The following is a 22,856-nucleotide window of genomic DNA, read 5'->3' as shown; positions in this document are numbered from 1 at the left end:
AAATAATAAAATAAAAAAAAAAAAAAAAAAAAAAATATATATATATATATATATTAAAGAGGTTGTCTCTAGAAAGAGTTTGGAGACATACCGTAATTAGGAAAGGTCACCAATCTCAACTGCTAGGACATAGTGCTGGGAAAGTGACTGCATGAATGACAATAACTTCTAGAGGATGAAAAGTTTTAAAACGGCTCAGACCAATCTAAAAAAAATGAAATGAAAAAAACCATACCCACCCACATCGAGCATGCGTTTCAAAGTTTATCAAGGCCCCACTGGACTTTACTTCTTCGTCTAGTCTTAACATGTCACAAATGGCCAGAAATGCCCACTTTGGCCAATCATAGTAACATAGTTAGTAAGGCCGGAAAAAGACATTTGTCCATCCAGTTCAGCCTATATTCCCTCAAAATAAATCCCCAGATCTACGTCCTTCTAAAGAACCTAATAACTGTAAGATACAATATTGTTACACTCCAGGAAGACATCCAGGTCACTCTTGAACCCCTCGACTGAGTTCGCCATCACCACCTTCTCAAGCAAAGAACTCCAGATTCTCATCAGTGGTTGAAGCAGGTCACAATTGCCAAAAGTAATTGGCTAAGTGGGCATTTCCAGGTGTGCGGAGATCAGGAACTAGAGACAAACAGGGACTGGGGAAGCAACAGAACAAATTCTAATAGGATCAGTGAGGGTCGGTAATGAGTCAATCACAAGTCATTTTTTTTTCTTGTAAAAAAAAAAAAAACAAAACTGATTTTGGTCACTGCTTTTTATCAGATTTCCATCCATTTTTGAACTGTGTGTCCATTGTTACCATCAGAGAGTCATCTGTGTTCTTCAATGTAAAAGAGAAAAATGATGGTGGATTCTCCAAACTTTTTGGACTATCCTCCTTAAAAAGAAAAATTAAACATTTTTACCTAGATCTATAGAATCAGAATCATAGAATGGTAGAGTTGGAAGGGACCCCAGGGCCATCTGGTCCAACCCCCTGAGATTAAAGAGAGAGATTCTCTGATCCCAACGTTCACTGCATCTGTGCACCTTGCCTACAGTATACGTTGGGGGCTTTTCTTGACGTATGCTGTAACTTTCCCATAGGATGGATGACGAAAGGGGGTTCTTTCGGCCTACGTCTGCTTACCATTTATTTAACTGTATAGGAAAGTGCAACAATTTGTGCACAGGGCTACTGCAGAGAAATGTTTACCATGCGGTACACCTTTTTTAACAATTGGGTCCCTACGGTGGACGGAAGCTTCGACATCAATGCCGATTGTGGCCACTGTCGGGTGCATAAGTCCTGAGTATATGTGCCCCAACAGTGTGCACAGGAATGGATGTAGGCTTACTAGTGTTTTTAGAGGAGAACACCTCCGTACACATGGCATGACAAGTTTTTCTTGGAAGGAAATAGGTACCAATTATGGACCTCTTTGCACAGACCTTAAGGGTCGTAACTATATGGAGCGAAGACGTTGCAGTCACACCATTGACTTTCATGGAGTACAATGTGGTTTTCCTTCAGGCAGCAATATCTGGAGTGCATACAAAGCGCCATTGTATCAATGCTTGCCAGCCTATCCAGGTACCAAAACCTCCACAGGACACCATTTTCATCATATTCAGAATATCAAAATATGGTCAAGTATGTATATACACACACGCACGTGTCCAAATAATGCCTTTAAACACTAGGAAAAAATGGTCGTCTTGCAATATACAGTAATAGATCACTTGTCTGGAAAAGAAGTGCTTCCAGCAACAATGAAAAGAAAAAAAATTAAAGGAATTTACTAGTTATTCAATTCTCAAGCCATGCACTATCCCTTTAAGGCTCTGCAGGGGGCGCTTGCTGTTTGTCAGGACAGAAGCAATATGTAGTTATGCCGTGTGCTATATACCTGAATGAGAAGCCTCATTATACAGACTATTAATTAACGATCCGCAGGATGTTCGACATATTCAGACACAAAGAAGAGGCAGAAGGCCCCAATCAGCGAGAGGCCGCCTTTTCCTTACAAGAACACGCTGTAACATTTGTATTCTGATGAAATTAATATAATTAGTCAGCTCGTTCCGAGGCCGATTAAAGGAAAACGCGCCAGGGACGGTACGAATCCTGCTACCGTTCACAGTGTGTTACCTCACAGGCCGCATTAAGGCTTATTAATCAACTTTTCCTGTCAGTCGAGTCACATACACACTTCAGAAAACATATGTAGGCGTTTCCACAGTAAAAGGTAGACATTTTGCTGGCAGACTTAAACATTTTAGCCGAGCGTCACTCGAATTTTCAGCTGAGAAATACCAGACAGGTTGGTTGCTATGCGAACACTGCCCCCTAGCAACAGGGTTATCAAGGCCGAAAGAGCAAGGAGGAATGGCCGTACTAGACCAGGCTTTTCTCTATCTGATCTGTAGTCGTAAACCATTTAAACCCCTCTAAAGAATAATTTCATCACGAATTGCAGCAGATTGTGCAGCGTTATCGGGCGCCATGGGTTACACCTTGCCCAATATCAATTGCCATCCCCATTAGTAAATGCGGAGAACCATAAAAAGTATTGATCTCTGTTCTGTAGGACCTCCAGAGTCCGGGATAATGATGGACTATCCATTGAGTTGATGACAACTTGCTGTATACCGATAAACAAAATGAATCCAAGTAGCGGGACCCCTCATTTGGGTTGGCCAAATGGGGACAACGCTTATTAATTAGATATGTTCACATCACAGCTACCAATTACCAGCCATTATGGCCTCCTTCAGGTGATTGGAGCCTAAGATGGTCACAAGAGGACAACCTTTTGGCCTTCACAAGGCAAGTATGGCACAACAAGAAGGGTACAGAGTTGCCAATGGTCAAATTCTCCATACGGTCTTGATATTTTGGAGATAAACCTGGATAATGAGGGAGATACGATCCCCCTCACGTTGGGGGTCTAAGGGTCTAAGTGATCTAGTAAGATCACTGCTGCCAACTAATCAGACTAGGCCGAGACATCTTTTCCCATATATTTCCAGCACCAATTAGACAGGTTGAGGTAGAGTGAAAAATGGGGGGGAAGAAAAAAAATGGAAAAGTTCTGCAAAGTACACAATACAGGAGACTCTGACAATTGTCTACTTCATAGGTTCAGAGACTGTTTATTCATGGTGACAGGTGCACACAATGAATTTATGGCAGCTTTGCTACGCAAATAAACTTTTTATTTGAACAGTCAGAATCTTAGACCCGGAAACGCTAGAAATACTAAATACTCCGGTATTCTGGTTATTATAAATGACTATACAGAGCAAAGACATAAACCGGGCCTCGTGAATGACAATGAAGTGGACCTTAGTAGGTTACCCTAGGGAAGCATAGAATCAGTAGACACATCTACTCTACTTTTAGCCCAAATAGTCCCCCAAAAATATTGAGCCATTTGGATGATAGGAGCAATCAAGCCCATATGGCAACTCACCTAGTCCCTACTGTACCCTAATATGGACTAGTGTCGGATTGAGGTGCCAAGGGCCCACCAGTGACAACTTCAGGACCCAACTTTTCAGCTACATGCAAATATGACTATCCTCATTCACAAGTTTCTATAGCAATAATCTGGGTTGATTGTTCAATGAATACGATGCTGCCTTTGTCTGTACATAGTGAATCAAGTCTATTGTGCCAAGTACTGCTCATATAAGTGGGTGGTGGCCTACTCCTTAACGGGGGGCCCACCGGAGGATTCTCCTGTTCTCCTGTGGGCCAGTCCAAGCCTGATATGGACCTATAGGCACTCTGTGTACTTCATTCTCCTCTAAAAGCAATGTTTTTTGTGTGTGAATGCCTACATAATACGGCCAAATATAATCAATATAGAAAAATAACATGGACTTCATACCAATATGCATATTAAAATCAACATGCGAGCGCTCTCCAGTAGTTACACAGCAAAAGGATACCATTTTGACAACTACCACCTAAATATGTGTCAGTGGTTTATATGGGGGCTTATAAATCTAAAACTTCAATACAACTAGCAATTAGGTCCCTATAACTAGATATCATAATAAAAAGTATATTAAAGGGGCGTTTCCATGTTTACAGGATATGTCAAATGGGCTTGATGGTTAAGAGTCCCACCCTAATCTAAAGTAAAAACACAGATTCAGGGACCCCATGGGATCTTGAGATGGGTTTGCACACTGCATTCCCAATTAAAGTTTATGGGATTTATGGAAAGAGTCATGAACTATATGATTGGTGCTATATGGCGACTTTGGACTCAAGTCATGTGGCCGAAGAGGGCAGTATATTGCTGCTACATTACAGCATAATGTATGAGTACAAACAGCCTGCTAGTAAGTCACAAAAAGTTGTGCCTTATTGACTTTTTGTGAATTGCTTGTCGAGGTTCCTTGCAGGTAACAATTCGCTTGTACTATGCTGTGACTTGGCAGACATTTTTGGCTGTGCGACCCGTGAAGCAGCCAAAGTCGCCACATAACCAGAGACTAACTCCGCCATGTCCATTCGTGTTTAATTAAACAAGAACTCAAATTGATATTTTACCTAGTTACTTTTTATTAGTGTTACTTTCCTCAAAAGCAATATTTTGTTTTCAGCGAGTCTGCAGTAAAGCGTGCCCCTATATAACCAAGAAAGTCAACGTATTATTTAACGGAAAGCAGAAAGCGTGCGAGCCTTCCTGCAGCGATTCATTCCTGCAGTCCCACATTTCAAATACAGGAATAATGAATTATGCAGTCACCTTTGGCATCATTACTACTATTCCCATTGCCGCAGAGTTTGCCGCTTTCAGCAGCCGCTACATAAACTCCTCTGACCTTATTCTTCTTTTTAGAAAACTCTTTGTAAACGTTACAAGAAATGAAGAATGCAGAAAAAACAGTCATCATTCAGCTTCAGCAAGCACTGATTTTACTTCCAGAGCAGTAATGTAACTAATCACTCTTTTGTTGACACATTGGGTAAGGCTGGTTTCACACTTGCGTTTCAAAACGCATGCGTTTAAAAAAAAAAAACGCATGGTGAAAAAATGCATGTAAACGCGTGCAAACGCTGCGTTTTTTTGACGCATGCGTTTTTTCATGTGGTGAAAAAAAACGCGGCGTTTTGACGCGTTTACATGCGTTTTTTCATGCATTTGCGTTTTTTAAACGCATGCAGATAAATGTGTGACAGCTGCCAATCATCAAAATAAAGTAAAAAACCCACTATAAACAGAAAGAGCTAGGGTTAGGGTTAGGGGTAGGGTTAGGGATCCTAACCCTAACCCTAAAGGGATCCTAACCCTAACCCTACCCCTAACCCTAAAGGGATCCTAACCCTAACCCTACCCTTAAAGGGATTAGGTTTAGAGGTAGGGTTAGGGGTAGGATCCCTTTATCAATTTAATGGTGTGGGGTGGTTTATCAGTGTGTTTTTTTGTTGTTTTTTTTAAAAACGCATGCGTTTACATAGACAGCAATGCATTTTTTTGCAGCTAAAAATACTACATGTTGCATTTCTGCAACACAACGCATGCAGAAAAAAATGCATGCGTTGCAAAAACATGTCAAAACGCATACAAAAAAACGCGTGCGTTTTTAATGTTAAATATAGGGGAAAAAATGCATGCATTTTTTTGCGTTTTTTACCGCAAAAACGCAAAAAAAAACCGCAAATGTGAAACCACCCTTAAAGGGACCACAGTATTGTGATAAAAGGAACCTTTCTTACCTCCACTGATGTAAGGCCAGTCCAGGACAGCGGTCACCGCAGGCATTACATGGTTGTCCACGCTCCGGTTCGGCAAAAGCTGTAATCTGCCAATAGGAAACAAAGACAATTACAGCGGTTCTGTTCTGCGATGTCGTCCATAACATCAACAATGCTTTAATTTTGGCTTTTGTGCATGTCAGGTGTTAAAGAAAAGGCTGGGGCGGTGAGTATGCCGACGTCCCATGCATGGAGGGGGAAGGAGAACCATGCAGGGGCACCGGCAATAGAGTTACACTTTTCCTTGGGTCATTTCTCATTATTACATATAACAATTTATGGACATCTATGGGTTGATTTCTTTGCCTGTGTGGATTGGATGGGTTGTTACTGACACCTGGTGAGAATTTCAAGTCATTGGCACCTTTAGAAATATATTTACTTAGAAAATCAGTGACGTGTTCAATAGTTATTTCACCCACTGTAGGTGTCATCACCATACAGCAACATCATCTCACCCAGTAAAATCTGAGAAAGGATTATGGAAGCAAAGAGGGTGAGGCCCTTGGATACGCATTATAGCTCCTTAAAGAAGCACTCCTAAAGGGGTTGTCCACTACTAGGACAACCCCATGTTAAACTAAATGTTCGGCCCTGATAAAATAAACAAATCTGTACTCACCCTCGGTGCTGGCTACGTTCCAGCAGTGTCAGTACTCGCGGTCCCGGGTGCTGTGATGTGGTGAAATGACACTATGCTGCTTATAAATGGCAGTCAGATCAATCATTGCAATTATCTTTTAACTGTGTAAATGTCTCCCAAAAAAAGTGGTCGGACTCGCAGAGGTCAGTAAGTTGGATATGAAATATTGACAATAAGCCATTAATGTGTATGAGGGTGTCCCAACTCTTTGACATGCTTGACTATTATTACTACAGGAGATACAGTACTGCCAGACACAACCTTATCCCCTCTCCCCATATAAAACATAGCATAGCTGAATGGGGAAGTCCGGAAGTTTTGGACAAATTATGTGCGACACTGTGGCTCAGTGCTAAACACTGTTCCTGTGCAGTGCTGGGGTCCTGGGTGCAAATCCCATCAAGGTCAATACCTACAAGGAGGTTATATGTTCTTTCATTATAAAGCACTGCAGAACATGATGGTGATATATAAGCAAGCATCGGGGCAGGCATCCTGGGCTTTTGCCTAGGGCCCCCGCTCCCTCAGGGACCCTCAGACAGTGGCGTGCCGCTAATAGCGGCACACCACGCGACCGCTATGGGTACTGTGAGTCAGGGGAGCCAGTGCCAGCCCCCTGTCCCACATTCAACTGTGTGAGCATCATAGATGCCGATACAGTTGAAAGCAATGATTGAGGAGAGGGTCAGACAACACTACCTATCCCATTATTCCCCCTCTGCCTCCAACGCAGCTCCAGACACCAGAGCAGTGGGGAAACAAGTAAGAGAGGCATATATTGTATTTTGCTTGTTTTATTATACATCATTGAGTACATGGTGACCATAATAATGCAGGACTGTGGGGTGGCTGCATTATATTCTGTGAGGGGGCTGCATCATACTGTATTGAGGACTATAGGGAATGCATTATACTATATGAAGGACTGTGGGGTGTGTTATACTATAGGGAGTGCATTGTACTATAACGAGGACTATGGGAGGTGCATTATACAATATGGAGGCTATGGGATGCATTATACTATATTGAGGACTATGGGGGGTACATCATACTATAGGCAGGATATGGGCTGTGAATTATACTATATGGAGGACTATAGGGAGTGCATTATACTATATAAAAGGACTGTGGGGTGAATTATACTATGGCGTGTACGGTTTCTATATGGAGGACTATGGGGGGCATTATACAATATGGAGGCTATGGGATGCATTATACTATATTGAGGACTATGGGGAGTACATTATACTATAGGGAGGATATGGGCTGTGCATTATACTATATGAAGGACTGTGGGGGGCATTATACTATGGGGTGTACATTGTTCTATATGGAGGACTATGGGGGGTTCATTATACCATAGTCCTTGATATTGTAGGTGCATTATACTGTATCCTCTTCCCTCTGTACCAGTCTGTCATTGTTAGTTTGTATCTGTACTTACTATGTAATCCCTTCTCATGTACAGCACCATGGAATCAATGGTGCACAAAAAAATAATCAATCTAGGGCTGTATCACAGGGTCCCTGTTGTGAATTCTGCTCTTGGGCTCCCTCCGGTGGTTATGAGTGGTAGTGCTGCGGTAGTTGGATCGCAGCATTTATCTATTTTTTGCAATTTGGGCTGGGCTATATAGCCTTGCTTGATCCTTTAGTCAGTGCCAGTTGTCCATTGTTTTTGGAGGATTCACATCCCTTCTGGTCTCTCCTGTTTGCTGTGATTTTCTTCAAAGATAAGTCCTGGCTTTGTTTTTGCTGTCCACCTGCTGTGGACCTTATAGTTCTGTGCATTTTCATGTTTTTGTCTTGTCCAGCTTAGTCTGTGAAGGATTTTTTGCAGCCTAGCTATTTCTCTGGAGATGCAGATATACCCTCCATGTCTTTAGTCAGATGTGGTGGTTTCTGCGGTGGATATTTTCTAGTGTTTTTATACTGACCGCATAGTACTCTGTTCTATTCTTTCTTTTTAGCTAGTATGGCCTCCTATGCTAAATCCTGATTTCATTTCTGCGTATGTTATTTCCCTCTCCTCTCACAGTCAATATTTGTGGGGGGCTGTCTTTCCTTTGGGGATTTTCTCTGAGGCAAGATATATTTCCTGTTTCTGTCTTTAGGGGGTAGTTATTTCTTAGGCTGTGTCGAGGGGTCTAGGGAGTGTTAGGTACCCCCCACGGCTACTTCTAGTTGCGCTGTTAAGTTCAGGGTTTGCGGTCAGTACAGGGACCACCTTCTCCAGAGTCCGTCTCATGCTGCTCCAAGGCCACCAGATCATAACAGGTCCCTATTAAATCATAGCTCGCCTTTAATTTTAATGCACCCTATTCTCCAAAAAGAGAGAGACCTATCTACTGTAATGCTCTGTCTCAGCAGGCTGCCCAGTTGCCCACATCAATCATACAAACCTCTGAGCGAATTCTCCCCAGGACATGACCTCTGGCTCTAGTTGGCTGGGTTACAACTTCTCTTCAGCTGTTGGGCATAATATTTTAAAGGGGTCTTCCTACCTATACATTGATACCCTACCAAATAAATATGGAAGCGCCTGTACTAGAGCGGTGCCAAAAGCAGAAGACGACGATGCTCATTCGGATCAGTTGTGGTCCCAGAAGTCAGATTCCGTCAGACATTGATAATTTATCAAATAGCCATAATATCAATGTCATTATTAGGAAAGCCCCTACAAATGAAAAGATACAATGTAAATTAAATAAAGTTACAAGGTATCGGCCCTTTATTCTAATTTACACATTTTTTCCATATTTGTACTGGTTTATAAAATACAATGTATCAGTTCTCCGCACTGTTACATTCGGTTCTATATCATTTTGCCTACAGGACGTTTCAGATCTGTCAGTAAGAGTTTCGTTATGCAGCACAGATCCTTTGATGAGACGACAGGTGCAGCATTATAGAAGTTGTTTAATGGGGGGTAGAAAAAAAAAAAAAACGCCCAATTTAAGAAATAGACTTGTTTTATATCTTGACAGCAAGCAGAATGCATCCAAGACAAGTCGGCGGCGAGGCACGGTTCCAATCCGAATCCATTCAATCCGTCAAGTCAAAGGAGGACACGATGGAGTGAAAAGTCAAACAGAAAAGTGAAGAAAAAGCAAAGACAGTGAAAGCCTCCAAATTTACATCACAAAAGCCATGAACTGGTCTCCAAGTCACCGCCAAGCATTATGGGAGCGAATCTCAGGAGTAAATAAGAGCGCCTGTGTAATTAACCCTTCTAGAATCAAATTTCACTCCCCCCCCCCCCCCAAAAAAAAAAGACTGTGTAAAACTATCATGGTGTGAATGAGCGATGACCTTTGGCGGTCCACTAGATGGAGGGTTTCAAGCTCTAATGTTTCTTACAATCTGCAGATCATTTGCAAATAATCACTTCCGTACAAAGAAAGTGGCGCTAAGAAAATTAGTTAAAGTTCACAGTAGGTGCGCAGTGATGGATCTTTAGGCTTTTACCAAAAGGTCAGATTCCACCATTTAAAATCTGCAACATGCTCACTTTCCATGCAGATTCTTTTGTTCTATCTATGTATTATACTGAAAATTACTAACCTGCGAGATTATTTATTATACATTGCTTTTATAGCGCCATCATATTCCGCAGCGCTTTACAGACATCATCCCTGTCCCCATTGGGGCTCATAATCTAATTTCCCTATCAGTATGTCTTTGGAATGTTGGAGGAAACTGAAGAATCCGGAGGAAACCCACGCAAAAACGGGGAGAACATACAACTCCTTGCAGATGTTGTCCTTGGTGGGATTTGAGCCCAGGACCCCAGCGCTGTGCTAATCACTGAGCCACCGTGTTGCTCTAATCTGCTTGACTACAGCCGTGGGGTCAGAAGGTTTGTCATTTGGGTGTGCCGAACAATATGCAAATTTTAAAAAAAGTTTTCAAAAACTGCCCAATGGGGTATGGACCACTTACACAAACTATCAATAAAGGATAGCCGGCTGGGGTGACTCAGGTCACACAAAAAAAAACAAAAAACCAAGGTACATTGCAGCAGAATGCATGTGAATGTGGTCACACTGCAACATACAAGGTTCTGCACCCACAACAAGCAAGTCACAAAAAAAGCATAGGATCAAACCTGATATTTCTATGCGGCGGATTTAGAACATAGGAAAATAATGTTCTAAGTGGGGCTCGAGTCTGCAGCAGGAAGTTGGAAAAAAAACCAATGACCGCTTCTCGGAACAGGAGGAACTGCAGCAAAAAGAGGGTTCACAACCCTAGAAATTAGCAGCAATTAGATCATTTTGCATTATGTAATATTCCAGCAGTCTACAAATATTGCCAGGACGGAGAAGAGCCGGGTTACGGCAATTTCACTGCGATCCGGGTCTTTTGGCTTCAATGTCCCAAGTTATTTTTTTTTTCCTTTCGGATCTCTGTTAACAATTTTATCTAATGCAAAGGGAAGTGCAGATTTGTGGGATACACAAGGCCAATAAAAATACACAACTCCGCCTGATGAAATAAATACACGGATAACAAGGAACAGGACGGAAACCAGGAGACGATAAAAATGTGGGTTTAATAAAAGATGCAGGAAAGCTTGGACTGCACACGGGTATACAGAGCAGTCACCAGATGGGGAGACCGGCGTCGTGTGGCCAGGCATGCTACGAAAAATGGCAGCTTTCGTCATACAACCTGGACTATGGCAAATCCTGGCAAGATAACAGAATTACAGGCTGATTTTTGAACACTGCATTTGGGCCAGATGGGAAAACCCTTTATAATACACAGGGGGTCTCTTTGGTCCGAAGGGAGAGGGATCTCTTGCTCTGGAGGACCCGTCGTGCCTTGCATAACCAACTGATATGAATGGACACTGTGTAATGCTAAGTGTTTGCCTGTGGAGGCGCTGCAGGAATATTGAACACATACTTCAACGTTCCCTTACAGATCACTGATGATCGCTGGAGGTCTCAGCTTATGATCAAGGCTACTTTTAAAGAGGAGAACTCCCTTTTAAATCATTTAAGACTCCGTTCATAGGCAACTATTCCTGTGTCAAGTGTATGAGATGCACGTTTCCTGTTCTTTGCGTCTCCTACATCGTACAGTCATATCCAGCCAGCAGGACTTTTGGTGTAAATGGCTAAGCTTCGCCGTACACAATGGAATATAAACATGGGCCGATCAGATTACCTTCTCCTATTACGGTCTGACCGTAGAATCGGACCGCCCTTTACGTCTGCTCACTCCTTAAGTAACGCACACAACTGCCACCAATACAGAGACCTATCTCCAAGAAACAACCATTGGCCCATCGAACCAGGCAGGTAAACACCTGAAGAACGAGCGTTTCGCCAGAATTTAAAAATCATCGTTCTCGGCAGCACAGTAAACAGGAGATGTGCTGCCGAGAACAGGATATTTTATATGCTCAGAACGATCGTATTAACGATCATTCTGTGCCACGTTCGTCGTCCTGTCTTAGCAGAGCAATAAATGACCACTGACTGCTTATATACGACCATTAAATGGTCTGGATCGTGCCGTGTAAACCTCCCGCCGTTAGTTATAAGACTGCACTGACGGTGGGGGAACAGTAGTACTTCCGAACTATTTTACCATGGTGTCCCCTACAAATACCATACCCCCCTTTAAAGGTGTCAACATAAGAAACCATTCTATATATTGAAGTCAACCAATCAAAATAAGACAACCCCTTACACACACGTGTCTCCGCTTCGTTCCTTACAAAGATCTAATAAGCCGACATGCAATTGGGATTGTCCGAAAAATCCACTTTATCGAATTTCAGACGAGACATTTTTTGGGATGGAATACGGTATAAAAATCACAATTTTGTTACATGGGATAAGGAAGGACATTACATACCCCCCATTTTAAAAAGGGTCGTCTCTTGAAGGCCCCTCTCATTTATACGCTTTGTCAGTGCGTAGGGACATGATACAGAGGAGTCCCCCAATCAGGACCCCCTCTATGAGCCAGAACTGAAAGGCCACTCTGAATGAACGTCTCTTGTTCTGGTGGTCTCAAGACGTCCTTCTGTTGCGGAAAAGCACAGGTTTAACAGGAGACTCAATCTGCAGGTTAATCAGCTATCCTAGCATTGTTTTGGTGCATTTTTGGTGAATTTACGCACCGAAAATGCATAAAGAAGTGCAGGAAATCTGAGCAGATTTGCAGAAAAGCAAGTTCAGGAATAAAATCCGCTACAAATGCAATGTGTAAACACAGCCTTACATTTTTCTTGCAGAATCCGCTGGCTGTCTGCAGCTTCCCATCATTTGGTGTTTGCAGATACAATTTGTAACAAGATATAAAGAAACAAGGAAAATAAATAAAAAAAAATGTGCATTTTTATTACAATTATGGGGTTAAGGAAAGGAAAGACGCGGCATTTTTTGTACAGATTTTTCCCCACTCATTACTATGAGTAAAATCTGCAGCAAAAACGCTGAAAGGCTATGTGCCCACGTTCAGGAAAGCGTGCAGAATTTTCCTGAGCAAATCCGGACTACTTTCGCAGGAAATCCGCAAGCGTATTTTTCGCGTTTTTTTTTTTTTTTTTTTTGCTGATTTTTTGTGTTTTTTTTCCAGGAGCTTCCCAAAGCAATAATATAGCGGCAAAGCCGTGAAAAATCCGCAAATTATGAACATGCTGTGTTTTTTTCCCGCAATGCGTTTTTATCACGGAAAAAAACGCAACATGTGCACAAAAATTGCATAATGCATTAAAAATGATAAGATGCTTAATGCAAGCATTTTTTTAAGCGGAAAACCACTGAAAAAAAAACGCAAAAAAATCTGGAACGTGTGCACATAGCCAAAGAATTCTCAAGGCGCAGATAAATCTGCAAGTCACAAATAAGCAACGTGTGCATGAGACTTCAGGGTTCTCATTCACTTTTCTGGCATCAGGAAACCTTTTTTGATGTTGTGACAAATCTGCGCAGAAAAAAAAAATTTGACATATCTGCAGCATGTGAACAGGCCCTTGCTGTTCAAGTCAATGGTAAAAAAAAATAAAATTAAAAATACCAAAAAAACACTACAAATAGTATCCTAATGAAATGGGAGCAAACAGAGGAGAAATGCTGAATTGAATGTTAATTTCGAATATGGATAAATGCACCAAAAAAATCCAATATCAGCAAAGGTCCAAAACGGAATATTGTCCTAGTAGGAGGAGGGCGTTTATTTTGTATTTTTTTCTTCTGCCAACCAGCTTCTTGCTTGCTGGGGAACGGTGTGCTCCTCCTGACAATTCAGTGGCATAGTTGTGCCGCTACTAATCCCAACTGTGCACTCTCGCAAGCAGAGGCAGCATCGGAGGAGCGCATGGGCGGATCCTGACAGCTTCAGAGCAGCACTTACAAGCTCTACAGCAAACAGCTTGTAAGCACGCGCTCCTCGCCTAGGAGACTTGGTCACCTCTGATAAGACTGCAGAGGTGGCAGCTCATCTTTGTTAGAAGCTGTAAAGTATAAAATTAAAAATACCGCCGCTTTTACCCATTTATCGTGCTGCAATCCTCCACAATCGTTTGCATAAAGTCACACAGAAGTTTTTCCTTGAGTTATTTTAGACTTTGGTTATGTTGTTTTGCTACTTGTCAGGCTGTTTGTAGTTATAAAGTGGTCGGGTTATTTACAACAAGTTTGAAAGGAAAGGCCATCCGTATGGCGTAGTGAATGAAGGCGGCTGAATTATTGAAGCCGGGGCATTGTGCTCTGCGCTAATGACATTATGGCTGGAGTCAGGTGCAGCTCCCTTTCTTCTCCTCCACGTCATGGCGGCTCTTTAGGGATTTGAGAATTAACCGGCAGGATTTGGACGGGTTACAATGTGACAAGCGATGAGCAGGTAAATGCCTTGTTGTCAGATTCAGCCCTAAATATTGACAGGCATTAAACGACAATCGTACAAAACCAAAAGTAAAGTGATAGGACGAGTATTGGACGACTTAGACATTTAGACTTTTAGTGGTTAGCCCTGTATGGCGGTTCAGTGGTTGGTACGGTATGGCGGCTCAGTGGTTAGCACTGTATGGCGGCTCAGTGGTTGGCACTGTATGGCGGTTCAGTGGTTGGTACGGTATGGCGGATCAGTGGTTGGTACGGTATGGCGGATCAGTGGTTAGCCCTGTATGGCGGATCAGTGGTTAGCCCTGTATGGCGGATCAGTGGTTAGCCCTGTATGGCGGATCAGTGGTTAGCCCTGTATGGCGGATCAGTGGTTAGCCCTGTATGGCGGATCAGTGGTTAGCCCTGTATGGCGGATCAGTGGTTAGCCCTGTATGGCGGATCAGTGGTTAGCCCTGTATGGCGGATCAGTGGTTAGCCCTGTATGGCGGATCAGTGGTTAGCCCTGTATGGCGGATCAGTGGTTAGCCCTGTATGGCGGATCAGTGGTTAGCCCTGTATGGCGGATCAGTGGTTAGCCCTGTATGGCGGATCAGTGGTTAGCCCTGTATGGCGGATCAGTGGTTAGCCCTGTATGGCGGATCAGTGGTTAGCCCTGTATGGCGGATCAGTGGTTAGCCCTGTATGGCGGATCAGTGGTTAGCCCTGTATGGCGGATCAGTGGTTAGCCCTGTATGGCGGATCAGTGGTTAGCCCTGTATGGCGGATCAGTGGTTAGCCCTGTATGGCGGATCAGTGGTTAGCCCTGTATGGCGGATCAGTGGTTAGCCCTGTATGGCGGATCAGTGGTTAGCCCTGTATGGCGGATCAGTGGTTAGCCCTGTATGGCGGATCAGTGGTTAGCCCTGTATGGCGGATCAGTGGTTAGCCCTGTATGGCGGATCAGTGGTTAGCCCTGTATGGCGGATCAGTGGTTAGCCCTGTATGGCGGATCAGTGGTTAGCCCTGTATGGCGGATCAGTGGTTAGCCCTGTATGGCGGATCAGTGGTTAGCCCTGTATGGCGGATCAGTGGTTAGCCCTGTATGGCGGATCAGTGGTTAGCCCTGTATGGCGGATCAGTGGTTAGCCCTGTATGGCGGATCAGTGGTTAGCCCTGTATGGCGGATCAGTGGTTAGCCCTGTATGGCGGATCAGTGGTTAGCCCTGTATGGCGGATCAGTGGTTAGCCCTGTATGGCGGATCAGTGGTTAGCCCTGTATGGCGGATCAGTGGTTAGCCCTGTATGGCGGATCAGTGGTTAGCCCTGTATGGCGGATCAGTGGTTAGCCCTGTATGGCGGATCAGTGGTTAGCCCTGTATGGCGGATCAGTGGTTAGCCCTGTATGGCGGATCAGTGGTTAGCCCTGTATGGCGGATCAGTGGTTAGCCCTGTATGGCGGATCAGTGGTTAGCCCTGTATGGCGGATCAGTGGTTAGCCCTGTATGGCGGATCAGTGGTTAGCCCTGTATGGCGGATCAGTGGTTAGCCCTGTATGGCGGATCAGTGGTTAGCCCTGTATGGCGGATCAGTGGTTAGCCCTGTATGGCGGATCAGTGGTTAGCCCTGTATGGCGGATCAGTGGTTAGCCCTGTATGGCGGATCAGTGGTTAGCCCTGTATGGCGGATCAGTGGTTAGCCCTGTATGGCGGATCAGTGGTTAGCCCTGTATGGCGGATCAGTGGTTAGCCCTGTATGGCGGATCAGTGGTTAGCCCTGTATGGCGGATCAGTGGTTAGCCCTGTATGGCGGATCAGTGGTTAGCCCTGTATGGCGGATCAGTGGTTAGCCCTGTATGGCGGATCAGTGGTTAGCCCTGTATGGCGGATCAGTGGTTAGCCCTGTATGGCGGATCAGTGGTTAGCCCTGTATGGCGGATCAGTGGTTAGCCCTGTATGGCGGATCAGTGGTTAGCCCTGTATGGCGGATCAGTGGTTAGCCCTGTATGGCGGATCAGTGGTTAGCCCTGTATGGCGGATCAGTGGTTAGCCCTGTATGGCGGATCAGTGGTTAGCCCTGTATGGCGGATCAGTGGTTAGCCCTGTATGGCGGATCAGTGGTTAGCCCTGTATGGCGGATCAGTGGTTAGCCCTGTATGGCGGATCAGTGGTTAGCCCTGTATGGCGGATCAGTGGTTAGCCCTGTATGGCGGATCAGTGGTTAGCCCTGTATGGCGGATCAGTGGTTAGCCCTGTATGGCGGATCAGTGGTTAGCCCTGTATGGCGGATCAGTGGTTAGCCCTGTATGGCGGATCAGTGGTTAGCCCTGTATGGCGGATCAGTGGTTAGCCCTGTATGGCGGATCAGTGGTTAGCCCTGTATGGCGGATCAGTGGTTAGCCCTGTATGGCGGATCAGTGGTTAGCCCTGTATGGCGGATCAGTGGTTAGCCCTGTATGGCGGATCAGTGGTTAGCCCTGTATGGCGGATCAGTGGTTAGCCCTGTATGGCGGATCAGTGGTTAGCCCTGTATGGCGGATCAGTGGTTAGCCCTGTATGGCGGATCAGTGGTTAGCCCTGTATGGCGGATCAGTGGTTAGCCCTGTATGGCGGATCAGTGGTTAGCCCTGTATGGCGGATCAGTGGTTAGCCCTGTATGGCGGATCAGTGGTTAGCCCTGTATGGCGGATCAGTGGTTAGCCCTGTATGGCGGATCAGTGGTTAGCCCTGTATGGCGGATCAGTGGTTAGCCCTGTATGGCGGATCAGTGGTTAGCCCTGTATGGCGGATCAGTGGTTAGCCCTGTATGGCGGATCAGTGGTTAGCCCTGTATGGCGGATCAGTGGTTAGCCCTGTATGGCGGATCAGTGGTTAGCCCTGTATGGCGGATCAGTGGTTAGCCCTGTATGGCGGATCAGTGGTTAGCCCTGTATGGCGGATCAGTGGTTAGCCCTGTATGGCGGATCAGTGGTTAGCCCTGTATGGCGGATCAGTGGTTAGCCCTGTATGGCGGATCAGTGGTTAGCCCTGTATGGCGGATCAGTGGTTAGCCCTGTATGGCGGATCAGTGGTTAGCCCTGTATGGCGGATCAGTGGTTAGCCCTGTATGGCGGATCAGTGGTTAGCCCTGTATGGCGGATCAGTGGTTAGCCCTGTATGGCGGATCAGTGGTTAGCCCTGTATGGCGGATCAGTGGTTAGCCCTGTATGGCGGATCAGTGGTTAGCCCTGTATGGCGGATCAGTGGTTAGCCCTGTATGGCGGATCAGTGGTTAGCCCTGTATGGCGGATCAGTGGTTAGCCCTGTATGGCGGATCAGTGGTTAGCCCTGTATGGCGGATCAGTGGTTAGCCCTGTATGGCGGATCAGTGGTTAGCCCTGTATGGCGGATCAGTGGTTAGCCCTGTATGGCGGATCAGTGGTTAGCCCTGTATGGCGGATCAGTGGTTAGCCCTGTATGGCGGATCAGTGGTTAGCCCTGTATGGCGGATCAGTGGTTAGCCCTGTATGGCGGATCAGTGGTTAGCCCTGTATGGCGGATCAGTGGTTAGCCCTGTATGGCGGATCAGTGGTTAGCCCTGTATGGCGGATCAGTGGTTAGCCCTGTATGGCGGATCAGTGGTTAGCCCTGTATGGCGGATCAGTGGTTAGCCCTGTATGGCGGATCAGTGGTTAGCCCTGTATGGCGGATCAGTGGTTAGCCCTGTATGGCGGATCAGTGGTTAGCCCTGTATGGCGGATCAGTGGTTAGCCCTGTATGGCGGATCAGTGGTTAGCCCTGTATGGCGGATCAGTGGTTAGCCCTGTATGGCGGATCAGTGGTTAGCCCTGTATGGCGGATCAGTGGTTAGCCCTGTATGGCGGATCAGTGGTTAGCCCTGTATGGCGGATCAGTGGTTAGCACTGTATGGCGGATCAGTGGTTAGCACTGTATGGCGGATCAGTGGTTAGCCCTGTATGGCGGATCAGTGGTTAGCCCTGTATGGCGGATCAGTGGTTAGCCCTGTATGGCGGATCAGTGGTTAGCACTGTATGGCGGATCAGTGGTTAGCACTGTATGGCGGATCAGTGGTTAGCACTGTATGGCGGATCAGTGGTTAGCCCTGTATGGCGGATCAGTGGTTAGCCCTGTATGGCGGATCAGTGGTTAGCCCTGTATGGCGGATCAGTGGTTAGCACTGTATGGCGGATCTTTTCGGCGCTGGGGTCCTGGGTTCATATAGCACCAAGGAGTTACTATTTTCTCCCCATGTTTGCTCCGGGTTCTCCGATTTCCTCCCACACTCCAAAGACATACTGATAGGGACTGTAGATTGGGAGCCCCGATGGGGACAGTGATGATGTCTGTGAAGTGCCGTGGAAATAACAGCGCTATATAAAAGAGAGTTAAAGAAAAAAACAAATCATTGGGGGGGGCACCTACAGTTAGGACCCTCTCGCTGTGAAAATTGTCATTTTTCATTAAGCTGGGACTACACATCGAGCTATGGCCATGAGACAGCGGCTTCTATAATGCAGGTGAATGGGGTCGTATTGTGACCCGCTAGGTACCGCGACAGAATCAGAACCAGTTGGATTTTTTTTTTGCAACTTGATTGTCGCAGTTGCAATACCTTTTGGATCATAATGTAACCCCATGCCGTGGAGCAGCAGGAAGCAATTTTTGGCCGGTTGTGTCGCTCGCAGACAATGTCGCCTTCTTTGGTGTAATGGACAACTGATGGGGAAGAGATATATATATACATATATATATATATATATATATATATATATATATATATATATATATATATATATATATATATATATGAAATTCACAACAATGAACATATATTATGTAAATATCAATATAACACTGATGTTATGGTGCAGGGGGTACCAACTTTAGGACCCCCTAAATCCCCAAATAATCACTCTACATTAAAAAGAGATATGTCTGAACTGCAATACCAAACACAGCCTAAGAGGGCGCTAACAAAGCTGGACAATCCCAATAATGGTACCCTGTGGATGATGGGGGTCCTAGCATTTAGCCTCCTGCATCATGTCTCACCTAATATTAGCTCAATTATTGATCAAATCTAGAAGCACAAATTAGGATTTAGTTCAGAAATATCCACAAGATATTCTGCAGCAGCTTGCACCTGCAAACCAAACCATATTACTAGGTAGAGGACACTGGAGCGTAGTCCTAATAGTCCAAAACTTTACCTACAACCTCTTTAACTATTATGGGAATGTTTGCTGAATATGTCAGTATTGGCCAAGATGTTCTGCAGCAGCTTCCACCTCTACAAAAACACACTATCATCAGGTTGAGTTGAGGCCAGGCATTACAGTCCTAATCGGTAAATCTACAAACTGTAATTGTTCAACTTCTATGGGACTACAAGTCCCAGTAGGTTTAACACTAGATGTGGCCAAGATGTTCTGCAGCAGCCACACAACTATATTTACCAGCATATCATAAACTTGTTAACTAGACACAGGTTGCAAACCTGATATAGTGCAACCTCGCCAAGATGTTCTGCAGCAGGAACGCGAGTTTCAGTCCAAAAGTTACTGTTGTGGGACTATAATCCCCAGCAGGTGACAGGTAGAGAGTAACAAGCTGCAAGTGAACTACAAGTCCCAGCAGAAAAAGCTGGATTAATAGGAAAGAGGTTCTGCATCTGCAGCAGCCTGTGGACTACAAATCCCAGGATGTCATAGACTCACTAGATGCATAGTTTGGAGCTAACCACGGTGACCCTTGCAAGATGTTCTGCAGCAGCAGCAAGGTAGCAGTACTCACAGATCTGCCGGAATGTCTCCTCCAGGAGCTCCTGCTGAACATGGTCCTCGGGGAAGGTGTGGGGGTCCTCGGGGAAGGTGTGGGGGTCTCTCGGTGCTGCTCTCAGCTCTCTCGCTCCTCTCTCATCAATGAAGTCAGGCAGGAGCCGGGTTTCCGTGTGTGAAGCTCCACCTCGCCGGGGACATGGAGGAGGGGGACCGGCTGCAGGACCCGGTGCAGGCAGGACGCCCCCTCAGCTGTGCAGCACATCGCCCACCACAGTGACTGCGCGCTCCGGGTCCGTGACTGCCGGCAGCGACCGGCGCAGCGCCACCTCCTCCTCCTCCTCACACCTGAGCACCGGTGCCGCTAATGAGGGAGGCACAGACCGGCTCTGCCAGAACCTCACACCTCATGGATCACTTCACAGCTGTTTGGGGTCTTTCCCAACAATTTTTTTTTGTAAACGTCCCTGTTCACACAGAGGGTTGTTTCTTGTGTTTTGGAGCAGATTATGCGCCACAATCCAGATGAAAAAAACGCTTCAAATTTCAATGGAAAAACGCCCCTATAGTGTTGTTGTAACATGGCCCCAAATGTGGCCAATGAATGAGGCTAGGGAGAGGGTCACATGGAGATTTTTGGAGGAGGAAAAATGACTATTTTTTTTTTCAAGAGGAATCCATTTAAGGACAGACAGCTTTTTTTTTTGTCGGTCGCTGTGTGACTACAGACTGGTGAATCCTGGCGTGGTGCGCACTGTGAGGGTATGTGCACACGATGCGGAAAACACTGCGGGTCCGCAGCAGTTTCCCATGAGTTTACAGTTCAATGTAAACCTATGGGAAACAAAAAACGCTGTATACATGCTGCGGAAAAACTGCACGGAAACGCAGCGGTTTACATTCCGCAGCATGTCACTTTCTGCAGATTCCACCGCGGTTTTACAGCTGCTCCTATGGAAAACCGCAGTGAAAACCGCAGAAACACCACGATAAATCTCCATAAAAAACGCAGCGTTTTTGCCCTGCAGATTTATGAAATCTGCTGCGGATAAATCCGCAGTGGACCAGAATACGTGTGCACATACCCGATTCCCCGGTGGCGTGCAGTCATGTGACTGCAAGGATGTGATTTGCATACTTCCGGCCTCATTCCGACTAGTTGTGTCTGGCTTCACTTGATACACTTGCATTGTGTGAGATCGGACAAGTCTAGTCGGCATGTGACCGCATGTATGTAAATCACAGGGGAATCCTGGCATGGTGCGCACTGTGAGGATTCTCCGGCGGCGTGCACTCTGTGACTACAAGTGTGTGATTTGCATACTTCCGTCCATATTCTGACTAGACGTGTCTGGCCTCACTCGATTTACTTGCATTATGTGAGATCGTACAAGTCTAGTCGGCATGTGACCGCATGTATGTAAATCACAGGGGAATCCTGGCATGGTGCGCACTGTGAGGATTCACAAGTCTGCAGTCACTCTAAGGCCAGACAACCCCTTTAAGGCCACGTTCAGTATTCAGTCAGTATTTTACATCAATATTTGTAAGCCAAAATCAGGAGTGGAACAATCAGAAGAAAAGGATAATAGAAACTCGTCACCTCTCCTGGTTTTGGCTTACAAACACTGATGTAAAATACTGACCAGATACTGAACGTGTGACTGTGGCCTTAGGCTTTGTGCCCGCCATGAGTTTTTGATGCTGCATCGAAAACTCAGAGTTCCAGTAAAGTGGATGCGACATATCTCTAGCCTACGGCCGTTTTCCTGTAGCTGCCTTACCCGGGAAAACTGGACGGCTGCACCAGCGTCTAAATGTTGCCTTTAACATTCATTTGCAGGGTTTTTTTCTGTGAATTTTTCAGGTTGAAATGCCCCAAATAAAATCCACTTCTAAGGCCAGTCTCACACGTCCAGATAATTCCAGTACCGGAATTATCCGTGTCCGTGTGCCCGTGCGTTTATGTGGCACATCAGTGTGGCACACGTGTGCCGCCCGTGTGCCGACTGGGTACCACACGGAGCGTGCAGGAGACAGCGCTAGAGATAAGCGCTGTCCCCTGCATCTGGTGCTGAAGCCGCGATTCAGATCTTCTCTCCAGCAGCGTTCGCTGTAGAGAAGATATGAATAATCCTTTTTTTTTATTGTTCGTGTTTAAAATAAAGATCCCTGTCCCCACCCCCCTCCCAGACATCACTTTGTGTATTATCTCTGTACTGTGACATCACTGTGTGTATTATCCCTGTACTGTGACATCACTGTGTGTATTATCCCTGTACTGTGACATCACTGTGTGTATTATCCCTGTACTGTGACATCACTGTGTGTATTATCCCTGTACTGTGACATCACTGTGTGTCTTATCCCTGTACTGTGACATCACTGTGTGTGTTATCCTTGTACTATGACATCACTGTGTGTATTATCCCTGTACTGTGACATCACTGTGTATATTATCTCTGTACTGTGACATCACTGATGTGTATTATCTCTGTACTGTGACATCACTGTGTATTATCCCTGTACTGTGACATCACTGTGTGTATTATCTCTGTACTGTGACATCACTGATGTGTATTATCCCTGTACTGTGACATCACCTTGTGTATTATCCCTGTACTGTGACATCACCTTGTGTATTATCCCTGTACTGTGACATCACTGTGTGTATTATCCCTGTACTGTGACATCACTGTGTGCATTATCCCTGTACTGTGACATCACTGTGTGTATTATCCCTGTACTGTGACATCACTGTGTGTATTATCCCTGTACTGTGACATCGCTGTGTATTATCCCTGTACTGTGACATCGCTG

The 22,856-nt window shown here is 45.3% G+C and overlaps 1 protein-coding gene across 1 annotated transcript in view; it reads right to left on the bottom strand.

The window, feature by feature from the left end:
* Nucleotides 1-20,606, bottom strand: part of PRICKLE2 (prickle planar cell polarity protein 2) — a 284,919-nt gene extending 264,313 nt beyond the window's left edge. The window contains exons 1-2 of the mRNA XM_069736575.1: nt 20,053-20,606; nt 5,738-5,823 (exon numbers count right to left, since the gene is read on the bottom strand). Of these exons, the coding sequence (XP_069592676.1) occupies nt 5,738-5,823; nt 20,053-20,094 (128 nt within the window). The 5' untranslated portion in view covers nt 20,095-20,606. The remainder of the gene's footprint in view (nt 1-5,737; nt 5,824-20,052) is intronic.
* Nucleotides 20,607-22,856: the final 2,250 nt, after the last annotated feature.

Source organism: Ranitomeya imitator, chromosome 8 (assembly GCF_032444005.1).
Source record: "Ranitomeya imitator isolate aRanImi1 chromosome 8, aRanImi1.pri, whole genome shotgun sequence".
In the NCBI taxonomy this organism is placed as follows: domain Eukaryota; kingdom Metazoa; phylum Chordata; class Amphibia; order Anura; family Dendrobatidae; genus Ranitomeya; species Ranitomeya imitator.
Note: the sequence above shows the minus strand (reverse complement) of the source record. Positions and strands in the feature narration are given on the sequence as shown.